A 14,580-nucleotide genomic window follows, 5' to 3' on the forward strand; every position below is an offset into this window, starting at 1 on the left:
CTTCTAAGAATTGACCAATCAGAAAAAGCTAAGGTTGCCCGACTGGCACTTGGCCAATATTTGAATTCTCCATTGTATAAACTGTTGTATTTTTCCTGTGTTCATGTTTTATATTCATGTTGGATCCACAGATTTTAAACAATTAGAGTATAGTTGTCCTTATCACGTCTTCCTCAAATTCTGTCTTTAATTATTTCCTGGATTTACAATCTAAACAATTTGGCTAACATTATGGTTTCGATGTAAACCTGTTCTTAAATGAATAGATCAGTGAGGATAGTTAGAAACCGGATGTTTTCTCCTGTCAGATTTACATGGTGAGGAGCGAGGATAGTTAGAAACCTCTCTCCCTCTCTCTCTCTCTCTCTCTCTCTCCAGGACAGGTGATAGTTGGATATAATTATTTGTAAAAACATGTTAATGAGTAAATTCATTTATTTCATTCATTTCAACAGTTCATTACACCTGTTCAGTGTTCATTGCACCTGTTCAGTGTTCATTACACCTGTTCAGTGTTCATTATACCTGTTCAGTGTTCATTGCACCTGTTCAGCGTTCATTACACCTGTTCAGTGTTCATTGCACCTGTTCAGTGTTCATTACACCTGTTCAGTGTTCATTGCACCTGTTCAGTGTTCATTACACCTGTTCAGTGTTCATTACACCTGTTCAGTGTTCATTACACCTGTTCAGTGTTTATTACACCTGTTCAGTGTTCATTGCACCTGTTCAGTGTTCATTACACCTGTTAAGCGTTTATTACACCTGTTCAGTGTTCATTACACCTGTTCAGTGTTCATTACACCTGTTCAGTGTTCATTACACCTGTTAAGCGTTTATTACACCTGTTCAGTGTTCATTACACCTGTTAAGCGTTTATTACACTTGTTCAGTGTTCATTACACCTGTTAAGCGTTTATTACACCTGTTCAGTGTTCATTACACACATTCATTACACCTGTTCACCCCCAGAGAGGGGTACCTACCTCCGCTCACGGCAACCAGGGGGCACCAGTACATCCTGCCAGCTCCCTGCACCAGGGAGATATGGGGAGAGGGCTGAGGTCGAACAAGTGAGGGGGGGCCGTCCCCGAGAGAAGGGGACCAATCCCCGCCCACAGGAACCAGGGGGCGCCAATACAACCACCCTGCTCTCTTCCCCAGGGATATGGGGGGAGAGGGCCAGAGATCTGAGGAAGACCCAGGGAGGGGGGCCGACCCCCGCCCAGGGCCACCAGGGGGACCCACTACATCCACCTAGCTCCCAACAGGGGGCCATAGAGGGATGGGGCCAACCCAGGGAGAGGGGGGCCAACACCCAGAGAGGGGTGACAACCCACCCACGGCCACTACAGCCGGTGCCACTACATCCAGCCAGTTCCCTGCACCAGGCAGATGTGGGAGAGGGCCAGAGAGGGATGGACAAACCCAGGGAGGCGGGCGACCGCTGGAGAGAGGGCCCGGCCCCTGCCCGAGGCCACCAGGGGGTGCTACTAAATTCACCCAGAGAGGGCTGGGGCCAACCCAGGTAGCCGAAGCCATTCCCCGGACAGGGGGTCCGAACCACGGCCGTAGCCACTTCATTCCGGCCAGCTCCCTGTTCCAGCGATAAAGATAAATATTAATGGCGTATTTTTTGTAGGCACTAACTCCACCATGGTTCGTTCGACAGCCTATGGGGTAATACATGGCGTTTTTGTTATTGCCGAAAAATACTTATTTGTTAAATACAGGCTTAGGAAATGTTCTACGTTTTGTTCTATGAGATAATCTTCATCGGCTAACGTTACATTTTGTGATTTTTTTTAAAGCATTTATGCACATTAAGCACAGAAAGGCTTCATAATTGATAAAGGTCATGTGAAATTTATTTGACCTTTAATTTATTATTTATTTAATTATCAATGACTGATATTATCTCAAGCAAAGAAGCAAATGTATAAGATCTCCTAAGCCCATCTTAATCTGATGTTATTTTCGTCATTTTGTCATATTTCTACCATTATTTCATTTACATTTGAGTAATTTAGCAAACGCTGTGGTAATATTATCCTAAATACATATACTGGGACATCTTTTATAATTTTCCTCACAGTAACACACACTTTCAGTCTTTATTAGTCTTATTACACCAATTATTTACAGGATCGGTGGGTCCCCGGCGGGACGGTTGAGCTAACGTAGGCTAATGTGATTAGAAAATATCCCAGGACATAGACATATCTGATATGGGCAGAAATATTACATTATTGTTAATCTAACTGCACTGTCCAATTTACAGTAGCTATTACAGTGAAATAATACCATGCTATTGTTTGAAGAGAGTGCACAGTTATGAACTTGTACATTTATTAATAAACCAACTAGGCACATTTGGGCAGTCTTGATACAACATTTTGAACAGAAATGCAATGGATCATCGAATCAGTCTAAAACTTTGCACATACACTGCTGCCATCTAGTGGCCATAATCTATATTGTGCCTACACTCCTAAGTGATAGAATGGCCTTTCTGTTGCATTTCAAATATGTTTTTTCTTTGTATCATCTTATATTTTACCAGATCTAATGTGTTATATTCTCCTACGTTAATTACACATTTCCACAAACTTCAAAGTGTTTCCTTTCAAACGGTATCAAGAATATGCATATCATTGCTTCAGGTACTGAGCTACAGGCAGTTAGATTTGGGTATTGCATTTTAGGCGAAAATTGGAAAAAAAGGGTTCGATCCAAAAAAGGTTAATCTATGCCCTGAAAAATCTATTCAGTTCCTCCACATTGAAATTAATGGTGGCCAACTTGAAAATAGGCTGTTGTGACTGATTTTTTTATTAAATCTATGATGCCTCTGTGAATCTTTTCCAATGGGTCTCCTTGTTCTGTGGGAAGTTTGTTGTAGTTATCATCTATGGTACGATGTGATAATAAAGCACATCCCAGAGCTGCCCATTTTGTCTCATCAATATACCGCAAAATGCATACAGTTATGACCTTTCACCCCCCCCCAAAGTGGATCCATAGAGATGTCGTTAACATTCCAATTATTTTATACATTGTTTCATATCTCAAGTTAATAACGTATCAATTGCCTTATTTTGAAAATATTGTTCCCTGATAATACAAAATTACATTGCATATCCTCATTCCTGTTGGTTCAAATTACCAATGCCAGTGATAACCACATTTAGCTACCTCCTACAAGTGGTTGTCATACCAAAACATAACCCACAGACATGGACCTTAATGAAAATTGTCATTAGACTTTGCCACACCAAAGTTGGAAAATGTGTGAAATTTGTCTCTCTGGGCCATGTACTCATCTGGGATGCATACTGTGTCTTCAATCATTGTGTAATCCATATTTGGCTCTAATTGTGTTTTTTTAATGCTATTTTTATTGTGTTAATTCAGAATGTATATTTTTTTTGTTTTACTGTGACCAATAAAATCTAATTCTGTTGTCATTGATATCAGAAAAGGGTCAAACTGACACTGACTGACGCTCCACAGACTTCCTGTGATGACAAACAAAATCCATTCTAGAGCTCAATGCCACAAATGCAGTTTATCTTTTTCAATTTCTATACATCAACATTCTGTAAAAATTTGATGTATAGAATTTTTTCTATAAGCCCATGTGAAAACAAATCCCTTCCATCGTTTATTCATTATTTTATAGAAACAATATGTTCTTCCAGCATTCGTCTTGAACAGTGATTTCCTACTCATTCTAGAGACACAATACCTCCACTAGATGGGGGTGTTTTGACTAAAATACCTACTTTTCTAAAACCCCATGTGTTTGATCATTAGATTCATGAATTAATAGTCACTTCCCTTTCCAAGACACAAAGCCTGGATGAAAATATTGTTTCTACAAAGGAATTAATAAACTGTTAAGGAATCTGCAGAGGAGGAAGAACCTGGGTCATTCCAAAGGCAATCTATTCTGGAACAGAGTAATACATCAAATCAGGCTTTATTTATATAGCACATTTCAGACATGAATGAAACCCAATGCACTTCATAGGAAAAAACAATGAAAATAAAAACAGAAATACTTACTACACTAGAATCATAAGAGAATAAAAAAACAACAAAAATAACAATTGTATAACTAAAAGAGTAAAAAAGCATCCTAAGGTAAATGCACACCTGTTCAGTGTTCATTACACCTGTTCAGTGTTCATGTACAGGTGACTAGAACGCATGTTATGGGCATTTTTACACGGGTTCATTACACCTGTTCAGTCTGTTGGGTAAGGAATGGCGATTTTGAAGTGGTTTTTGGATAATTGCCGAACACAATTTATTTGGTAGCTAACGTCACATTTTGTGATTTTTTAAAATTATTTATGTATCAGAAAAAAGCACATAAAGGCTTCATAATTCATAAAGATATTTTCTTATTTTAATTAGCTATCCATCATTTTTCCTTGTCTGAAGTATCAAGCACTAAATCCATGAATAAGTATGACACTTCCCATCCACAGATGAGAATAGTACCTACTTTTCCAAAACCCCATTTGTTTGATATATAAATTAAAGCAATCACCATCCTTATACTCTCCAAACCACAAAGGCTGAATTAAAATGTTTTCTAAAAATGAATTTATAAACTGTTAAGGAGGCAGCTTGAGGAGGGACCAGGGTGCAACATTTGAGAGAAATAAGCTTTTTGTGCACATGGAAAATGTCAGCCATCTTTTATTTCAGGTCATAAAACATGAGACCAACACTTTACATGATGCATTTATATTTTTGTTCAGTGTATAACTACGTCCATGTGACAATGTGCTGCAAACTGAGACGTCACCACTCAAGTTGGTAATCCAATGTTTTGAGAATAGCTGGCTAGCCGTCTGTCCAGTACATAACATGCACATATCTAATGTTATCTTAAGGCTACCTATGCACCGTTTCTTTTGATAGGATGTACATTTACCTACTCATTCCTTGACGTTGTCCAAGTTGTGATTTCTCATTAACTCTCCCTTCCTCCTCCAATGTATTCCATATTGCCCACTTCCTCACTAGACAGTAGCAACAAACTACTATAAAACGCTGCTGATTTCATTCAACATTTTAAAAAGGGTAGTAGACATTTACAGTAGACATTTCCTCGATCAGTCTAGCTCAGAACTAATGAGACTGTTTCAGTATGTAAAAAGTAACAGCACAAAACACACATTATTTTCACAAATATAAAATAAATGATTTGACTGAATAGATATTTAATAAATGTTTCAAAACAATACATTATACTATAGACCTGCTAAATTACTCACATCCAGCATAAAAAACATTAGAAACAGAATAAACTTAAATAATTCTGTATTTATTTCTGATTTAACAATTATTCATGAAGTAAACATTGTATGACTTAGTGTGGTAGAAAGAAGCTGTCCGTTTTCCTCCCCCTCCTTCATCCATGGCCAATATACCACGGCTAAGGGCTGTATCCAGGCACTCCACGTTGTGTCGTGCCTAAGAACAGCCCTTAGCCGTGGTATATTCTTCATACACAACAAACCCCTGAGCTGCCGTATTGCTTAAATATAACACAGATACATATTATGAGCATGTGAGGTTTCAAATAATGTTACTACTACTAGCTTGCCCTCTCCCTGCTTTTCCTGAACATGTTTATCTGATATAGCTAGTTGTTATTGTTCTAGCTTGCTCATTCAAAGCAGGCTTTTGTCCTCCACTTCAGATGCTTGAATACATGATCATCATGTTGTGGCTGTCATATGGACGTTCCATCAGAACAACAACTAGATACACTCTTAGAAAGAAGGGTTCCAAAAGGATTCTTCAGCTGTCCCCATAGTATAACCCTTTTTGGTTCCAGGTAGGACCATTTTAGGTTCCATGTGGAACACTCTGTGGAAAGGGTTCTACATGGAACCCAAAATGTTTCTACTTGGAACCAAAAGGGTTCTTCAGAAAGTTATCCTATGGGGACAGCAAAATAACTTTTTAAGATCTTATTCTCCATTGTCTAGATTCTGCATGGAGCGAGACTGTTCTACTAAAACATTAGCTAATAGCTAAGATAGCTAACTTGAGCAAATACATCTCAGCTTCCTAACTGGAAAAGCCAACCAAATACACAACAAATATACACAAAGTAAACAATGACTTTCTAAACTAATGTTAGTCTCAACCAAATTACAAGTACAAAGAACTATTATGTTCCACAAGGTAACAACCATTAGTTAGAGGCTAGACAGAAGACTATTGCTAGCTAGCTAACCAGCCATGCTATTTCAATGAAAAGAAGCTAGCTAGCCAGCGTCAGCTAGTAGTTCTAATGCTATGTGGAAAAAGTAGTTTATATTATTTCCTCCATTTTTCTCACCAATGATTTGCTGTAGCGTTTACATTCTGTAAATGTGATTGACTAATTTGAACAATTTGATCCATTGTTAGAAACATCTCCTCCCTCCCTGAGGAAGTGATTCTTCGCGACAAGCCGGAAGTCAAACAAAGTCAATTATAATGAGGTGGGAGGGGCTACAACATGGAACGATCAGACTCATGAGATTGTGTCGGTGCACCACACAGGCGTTGAGAGCGGTGGTACAATTACATGCATCTGAAAGTTTAAGGAAGGAACACAACTCCATCCAGGTCACCAGGAGGGATCAGCCAATGAATTATACTGGTGAGGAAACATACCATAACTGCAGGTAGCAGTAAATAACCATCCTTGTCTTTATACCTGGTCAGACAACACCCTCCAGGGGGCAGTAAATCACCATCCTTGTCTTTATACCTGTTCAGACAACACCCTCCAGAGGGCAGTAAATCACAATCCTTGTCTTTATACCTGTTCAGACAACACCCTCCAGGGGGCAGTAAATCACAATCCTTGTCTTTATACCTGTTCAGACAACACCCTCCAGGGGGCAGTAAATCACCATCCTTGTCTTTATACCTGTTCAGACAACTCCCTCCAGGGGGCAGTAAATTACCATCCTTGTCTTTATACCTGTTCAGACAACTCCCTCCAGGGGGCAGTAAATCACAATCCTTGTCTTTATACCTGTTCAGACAACTCCCTTCAGGTAGCAGTAAATCACCATCCTTGTCTTTATACCTGTTCAGACAACACCCTCCAGAGGGCAGTAAAATCACCATCCTTGTCTTTATACCTGGTCAGACAACACCCTCCAGGGGGCAGTAAATCACCATCCTTGTCTTTATACCTGTTCAGACAACTCCCTCCAGGGAGCAGTAAATCACCATCCTTGTCTTTATACCTGTTCAGACAACACCCTCCAGGGGGCAGTAAATCACCATCCTTGTCTTTATACCTGTTCAGACAACTCCCTTCAGGGGGCAGTGTGCACCCTTTCTAGTTTGTTTACCAACTCATAGAAGTAGTAGGAGAACAAAATGTAATACTACAGAATGGAGATGGCCTCAATGGCATTGCCTGTGCTCTCACAGACACCATAATGGGGCCAGTAACATTATACAATGTTAATCTAAGTCTCTGTTTCAAACACATTCAATAGAATACAGCCCTGCAGGAAATGCTGTGGGAATCAGAGAGGAAACCACAGTTGAAGTTGGCAAGCCAACGTGGTTTGTAGAGCTTGTGATAAGGATGTTTATAGCCACACTCATTCCTTGGCAACACCCTCAAAAAATAGGCCACACATTTCAACAATGGAGCAAATGACATCACATCCCATGACATTTAGGGGTGGCAGGTAGCCTAGTGGTTAGAGCGTTGGACCAGTAACTGAAAGGTTGCTAGATTGAATCCCTGAGCTGACAAGGTAAAAGTCTATCATCCTGCCCCTGAACAAGGCAGTTAACCCAATGTTCCTAGGCTGTCATTGTAAATAAGAACTTGTTCTTAACTGACTTGCCTTGTTAAATAAAGGTTAAATAACATGCAAATAGCACTTCATTTACCTGACGCATCTGTAGTATTGAAGTCATGATGACTCAATAGCAAAATGAGAGTTCATCAGTGTAGCCAGCTCGCTCTGTATCACTCTGACTGGTGTGTGCACCATTAAATTATTATTATTATTATTATTATTATTATTGCTGCTGTTGAACAAATGTCCAAATGGTTTTGTCTTTGAGAAGTTAGGAGGGATGTGATGTTCATGTTAAATGGGTGTCTGTCCCTTTAAGAGCCCCTAAGACTGGGTTAAGGGAGACATGACCAGATAGAGAAACAGCATTTGCAAACAAAGGACAGAATGTAAACTTCACATCTGACTTAAAACCAGAAGAATCCGTTTTAACTGACGACAAAAAAACTTTTCCTGGGTCATAAGTTCTCAACATGGATTTACTTACTGTTGAAAGACACTACCATTCAAAAGTTTGGGGTCACTCAGAAATGTCCTTGTTTTTGAAAGAAAAGCACATTTTTTTGTCCATTAAAAGAACATCAAATTGATCAGAAATGCAGTGTAGACATTGTTATTGATGTAAATGACTATTGTAGCTGGAAATGGCTGATTGTTTATGGAATATCTACATAGGCGTACAGAGGCCCATTATCAGCAACCATCACTCCTGTGTTCCAATGGCATATTGTGTTAGCTAATCCAAGTTTCATTTTAAAAGGCTAATTGATCATTAGAAAACCTTTTTCCAATTATATTAGCACAGCTGAAAACTGTTGTGCTGATTTAAAGAAGCAATACATCTGGCCTTGTTTAGACTAGTTGAGTATCTGGAGCATCAGCATTTGTGGGTTCGATTACAGGCTCAAAATGGCCAGAAACAAATAACTTTCTTCTGAAACTCGTCAGTCTATTCCTGTTCTGAGAAATTAAGGCTATTAAATGTGAGAAATTGCCAAGAAACTGAAGATCTCGTACAATGCTGTGTACTACTCCCTTCACAGAACAGCGCAAACTGGCTCGAACCAGAATAGAAAGAGGAGTGGGAGGCCCCGGTGCACAACTGAGCAAGAGGACAAGTACATTAGTGTCTAGTTTGAGAAACAGACGACTCACAAGTCCTCAACTGGCAGCTTCATTAATTAGTAACCGCAAAACACCAGTCTCAACGTCAACAGTGAAGAGGAGACTCCAGGATGCTGTCCTTCTAGGCAGAGTTGCAAAGAAAAAGCCGTATCTTAGACTGGCCAATAAAAAGAAAAGATGGGCAAAAGAACACAGACACTGGACTGAGGAACTCTGCCTAGAAGGCCAGCATCCCAGTTTTCATCAAAGATCTGTTCTTTGCTCCGTTCATCTTCCCCTCGATGCTGACTAGTATCCCAGTCCTTTCCTCTAAAATATCCCCACAACATGATGCTGCCACCACACTTCACCGTAGGGATGGTGCCAGGTTTCCTCCAGACGTAACACTTGGCATTCAGGCCAAAGAGTTCAGTCTTGGTTTCATCAGAACAGAGAATCTTGTTTCTCATGGCCAGAGTCCTTTAGGTGCCTTGTGGAAAACTCCAAGTGGGCTGTCATGTGCATTTTACTGAGTCGTTGCTTCCGTCTGGCCACTCTACCATAAAGGCCTGATTGGTGCAGTGCTGCAGAGATGGCTGTCCTTCTAGAAGATTCTGCCATCTCCACAGAGGAACTCTGGAGCTCTTTCAGAGTGACCATTGGGTTCTTGGTCAAGTCCCTGATCAAGGCTTTTCTCCCCCGAATGCTTAGTTTGGCCAGGCGGCCAGCTCTACGAAGAGTCTTGGTGGTTCCAAACTTCTTCCATTTAAGAATGATGGAGGCCGCTGTGTTCTTGGGGACTTTCCCACATCTGTTCCTCGACACAATCCTGTCTCGGAGCTCAACGGACAATTCCTTCCACCTCGTGGCTTGGTTTTTGCTCTGACATGCACTGTCATTTTCATTATCAGTTTTTGCACTGACATGCACTGATATCATTTTCAAATAACTGAAAGTGAGAGGTTGTAATCTGAACAAAGGAAAAAAGGCCATTCTTGAACATGGGGTGAGACATTCTTACTAATCTGCCAGAGAACCAGTTTGGATTTAAATATAACTTGTGTGACTGAAGCCTTTAGTGAGAGGTCTAATGCTTTAATATTTAATCATTTCTGCCCTCCGAATTCATATTCATTATATAAATAGGCCCGTTTAATTTTGACTAACTTGCCGTTCCAAATAAAATGGAATATTTTTTGCTCATATAATTAAAAAATAAACACGCTGGTAGGTGTAGGCCATGAGGAAATAGGTAAACTGCAGTAGGACTATTGAGTTAATTAGGGTGCTTTTTCCACAAATATGCACATATTTTCCTTTCCATGGTAGCTAGCTCTTATCTACGGTGTATTTGGAAAGTATTCAGACCCCTTCCCTTTTTCCACATTTTGTTACGTTACAGCCTTATTTTAAATGGATTGAGTAATTCTTTGTCTCATCAATCGACACACAATACCCCATAATGACAAAGCGAAAACCGACATCAATCATAGACAACCTCGAATTTTGTCTTAATTAACATAACTTGAGCCCACAGCCACTGGAGGACACACCCCTACCTAATTACCCACCCCCCAAATCAGTTCTCCACAAACCTCATGTTTACATCCATCCATGGGTGAAACCACGTGGATAAATTATTTTTTAAAGCAAACTAGATTGACTCCAATCCTATTCTTCCACTCTCCACCTTGTTTTCCTGCTAGAACTGTCCGCAGCTTATTTTGTTTTTATATAAAGGATTATCCAAAGTACCAATATAAAAAAGGTTCTCCACAGCCCAAAAAAGGTTTCCCTTACAGTGAAGTTAAAACCCCTTTTTGGTACTAGCACCTTTTTTTGAGAGAGCAATAACATCAGCCCATATCTTCATTAACTAATGAATTACGTTTTGTTCTCCCAGGCTATTGTACAAGCAGCCCAGTGTCTTGGTGGGGTGAGTAGTGTTATCTTATGTTAGTTACTTATCATTGTTAACTTCCACATCAGCGTGTAGCCTAGTATACCACACATATTTTCATGGGCCTTTATTTGAAAAACTATTGAGATCATAATCAGTACAACACATTCCAGCTTGATCTGTATATCTGTAAACATTGAGATCATAATCAGTACCACACATTCCAGCTTGATCTGTATATCTGTAAACATTGAGATCATAATCAGTACCACACATTCCAGCTTGATCTGTATATCTGTAAACATTGAGATCATAATCAGTACCACACAGTCAGGCTTGATCTGTATATCTGTAAATATTGATATCATAATCAGTACCACACAGTCAGGCTTGATCTGTATATCTGTAAATATTGATATCATAATCAGTACCACACAGTCAGGCTTGATCTGTATATCTGTAAACATTGAGATCATAATCAGTACAACACAGTCAGGCTTGATCTGTATATCTGTAAACATTGAGATCATAATCAGTACAACACAGTCAGGCTTGATCTGTATATCTGTAAACATTGAGATCATAATCAGTACAACACAGTCAGGTTTGATCTGTATATCTGTAAACATTGAGATCATAATCAGTACAACACAGTCAGGCTTGATCTGTATATCTGTAAACATTGAGATCATAATCAGTACAACACAGTCAGGTTTGGTCTGTATATCTGTAAACATTGAGATCATAATCAGAACAACACAGTCAGGCTTGATCTTGTTCTGTTTCTTTAGTCGTACTGATGTGGTGGCAGTCACCCCATGGTTGGCACCCATCGTCTGGGAAGGAACCTTTGACCCTGACCTCGTCGACATAATCTACAAGTCCATGAACCTCACCATAGCAACAACAGTGTTTGCCGTTGGAAAGTGAGTAGCCTACAACTTTTCCCAAATATTCAAAAGGGAAATTAAACTATCAATATTTTTACAACACTGAAACTACACCGAGTGTACAAACATTATGAACACGTGCTTTCTCCATAACAGACTGACTAGGTGAATCCAGGTGAAAGCTATGATCCCTTATTGATGTCACTTGTTAAATCCACTTCGATCAGTGTAGACGAAGGAGAGGAGACAGGTTAAAGAAGGATTGTTAAGCCTCAACACATTCCGATGGTGAATGGGCAAGACAACAAAAAACCACTCAGTGTATGAGGACATAACCAGCTAATGTCACATGGCAGGTAATACAATATCATGATGTCATGATTCACAGCTTGGCTAAGATTTGAATAACTGTACTACTTTGTTTATTTCCTGGTAGACTGTAATTTCTGTTCAGAAACGGTTGAGTATGTCCTATACAGTCCTATGAGAATGACCATACAGTTACAGAGGGTTTCTGGCATCAGAATCGCAGGAGCCTGTTACTGCCATTGTGCACTTGAGCAAGGCACCTTAAACCCTTATGTTATGTACAGGTAACTGACAAAATAGTGGAAAACACTAGTAAATGAGGGATACAAAGTATATTGAATGCAGGTGCTTCCACACAGGTGTGGTTTCTGAGTTAATTAAGCAATGAACATCCCATTATGCTAACGGTCATGTATAAAAAGGCTGGGCTGACCATTATTTCAGTCATTCTTTTTGCTACCATGGCTATGCCCCCAGATCAACAATGCCCCCATTTACAGGGCACAAGTAGTCACCTAAGGGTTTGATGAGCATGAAAACGATGTAAACCATATGCCAGTCACCAGATCTCAATCCAAATGAGCCTGAGATAGTGTTTCCACCACCATCAACAAAACACCAAATTATCCCTCCGATAGAGTTTCAGACACTTGTAGAATCTTTGCCAAGGTGCATTAGAGCTGTTCTGGTGGCTGTTGGTGGCTGGTGGTGGCCCCAGGTGGCTGGTGGTGGCCCCAGGTGGCTGGTGGTGGCGGCCCCAGGTGGCTGGTTGTGGCGGCCCAATGTGGCTGGTTGTGGCCAAAGGTGGCTGGTGGTGGCCAAAGGTGGCTCGTGGTGGCCCAAGGTTGCTGGTGGTGGCCCAAGGTTGCTGGTGGTGGTGGCCCAAGGTGGCTGGTGGTGGTCAAAGGTGGCTGGTGGTGGCCAAAGGTGGCTCGTGGTGGCCCAAGGTTGCTGGTGGGGCCCAAGGTGGCTGGTGGTGGTGGCCCAAGGTTGCTCGTGGTGGCCCAAGGTGGCTCGTGGTGGCCCAAGGCTGCTGGTGGTGGCCCAACTCTCTTATTAAGTACCCTTTATGTTGATGTTTCCTATATTTTGTCAGTTACCTGTGTGTCTTTAAATTCTGACAGATACGTCCGCTTTCTCCAAGATTTCCTGGAGACAGCAGAGAAGCACTTCATGGTCGACTTCAACGTGCGCTACTACGTTTTCACTGATCGTCCCGATGATGTTCCATCAGTGAACCTGTCCCAGGGGAGACATTTGAGTGTGATCCAGGTCCCAGGTTCAAACCGCTGGCAGGAGATATCAGCCCGGAGGATGGAGATCATCCAGACAGCCATCGAACGTCAGATCAGCAGGGAGGCCGACTACATCTTCTGTCTGGACGTGGACAGCAAGTTCCACGCTCGCTGGGGGGCCGAGTCTCTGGGCAGGCTGGTTGCTGTGATTCACCCATGGTTTTACCAGCAGACCCGTGACCACTTCACATCCGAACGGCGCCCAGCCTCGACAGCCTACATCCCCATGGATGAGGGAGACTACTACTACGCCGGGGCTGTGTTCGGAGGGTCCGTGGAGGATGTGTACACACTAACAAAGGTATGTCGGAACCAGCTTGAAGAGGACGCGAGGAATTCCATCGAGGCTGCCTGGCAGGAGGAGAGTCACCTCAACAGGTACCTGCTTTACAACAAGCCCAGCAAGCTGTTGTCTCCAGAGTACCAGTGGGATGACAAGAAGACCAAAACCAATGAGGTCAAAGTCATTCGCTTCTCTTCCATCGTTAAAAACTATGCTGAAATTCGTCCCAATGAATAGGACTTGGAAGTGGATATTCGACCGGCAGAAGAAAAACGTAATTTAGGCATAGTGCTTGAAATTAATTGATTATGGTTAATGTTAGGTTAAGGTTAAGTTCAGGTATAGTTTCACTGAGGTTTGGGTTAAGGTTAGGGAAAGGCATAAAAGGTGACATTGGGTATCTGTACAGCTGCCTGGCGCCACTCATTTTCTGCCATAAAACTATTATTTTAAATTGTATCAGTTAGTTTGTTGTAGTTTTGGGATAAAAACGTTCTTCCCTTATAAGAAAATATTTGTTTTTTCATTACCTTTTTCATCCTGTATTCTGTAGCCTATCTACTGTGTATGTTGATTACTGGGAACAATCTCAATAAATATATATATTTTTAAAAATATTACGATTGTGTATTTTTCTTGAAATAAATATTTAACCACTTTCAGAATGTTTGTGTATTTCCCTACATGTTATATTTTCTATCACCTAACTAAAAACAACTTTTCCCCTTTGACAAGGATATGAGGTGTATGATTAAAACCTCTTAAGGATCCGCCCCTTTTTAAATTTTAGCCTAAAATGAAGCAAGGATATGCATACTCTTGGTACCATTTGAAAGGAAACACTGAAGTTTGTGGAAATGTGAAAGGAATGTAGGAGAATATAACACATTAGATCTGGTAAAAGATAATACAAAGAAAAAAACAACAACATTTTTTTGTATTTTTTTGGTACCGT

At 40.7% G+C, this 14,580-nt stretch overlaps 1 protein-coding gene across 1 annotated transcript; it reads left to right on the forward strand.

Moving 5' to 3' along the window:
* The first annotated feature begins 314 nt into the window (after nucleotides 1-314).
* On the forward strand, nucleotides 315-14,236 carry LOC123737055 (globoside alpha-1,3-N-acetylgalactosaminyltransferase 1-like). Its single transcript, XM_082963355.1, has 4 exons — nucleotides 315-333; nucleotides 973-1,528; nucleotides 11,640-11,774; nucleotides 13,172-14,236. Exons 1-4 carry the CDS (start codon nucleotides 315-317, stop codon nucleotides 13,860-13,862), a joined length of 1,401 nt encoding a protein of 466 aa, XP_082819481.1. The 3' UTR covers nucleotides 13,863-14,236.
* Nucleotides 14,237-14,580: the final 344 nt, after the last annotated feature.

The sequence above is a fragment of the Salmo salar genome, chromosome 17, assembly GCF_965601325.2.
Source record: "Salmo salar chromosome 17, fSalSal1, whole genome shotgun sequence".
In the NCBI taxonomy this organism is placed as follows: Eukaryota; Metazoa; Chordata; class Actinopteri; order Salmoniformes; family Salmonidae; genus Salmo; species Salmo salar.

Bases quoted from the DNA above. Each gene is read 5' to 3' on its own strand.
- LOC123737055 (XM_082963355.1), top strand. The intron at 1,529-11,639 runs GTAGCCGAAGCC...CTGTTTCTTTAG, and splicing joins GAGGGCTGGGGCCAACCCAG to TCGTACTGATGTGGTGGCAG. The intron at 11,775-13,171 runs GTGAGTAGCCTA...AAATTCTGACAG, and splicing joins ACAGTGTTTGCCGTTGGAAA to ATACGTCCGCTTTCTCCAAG.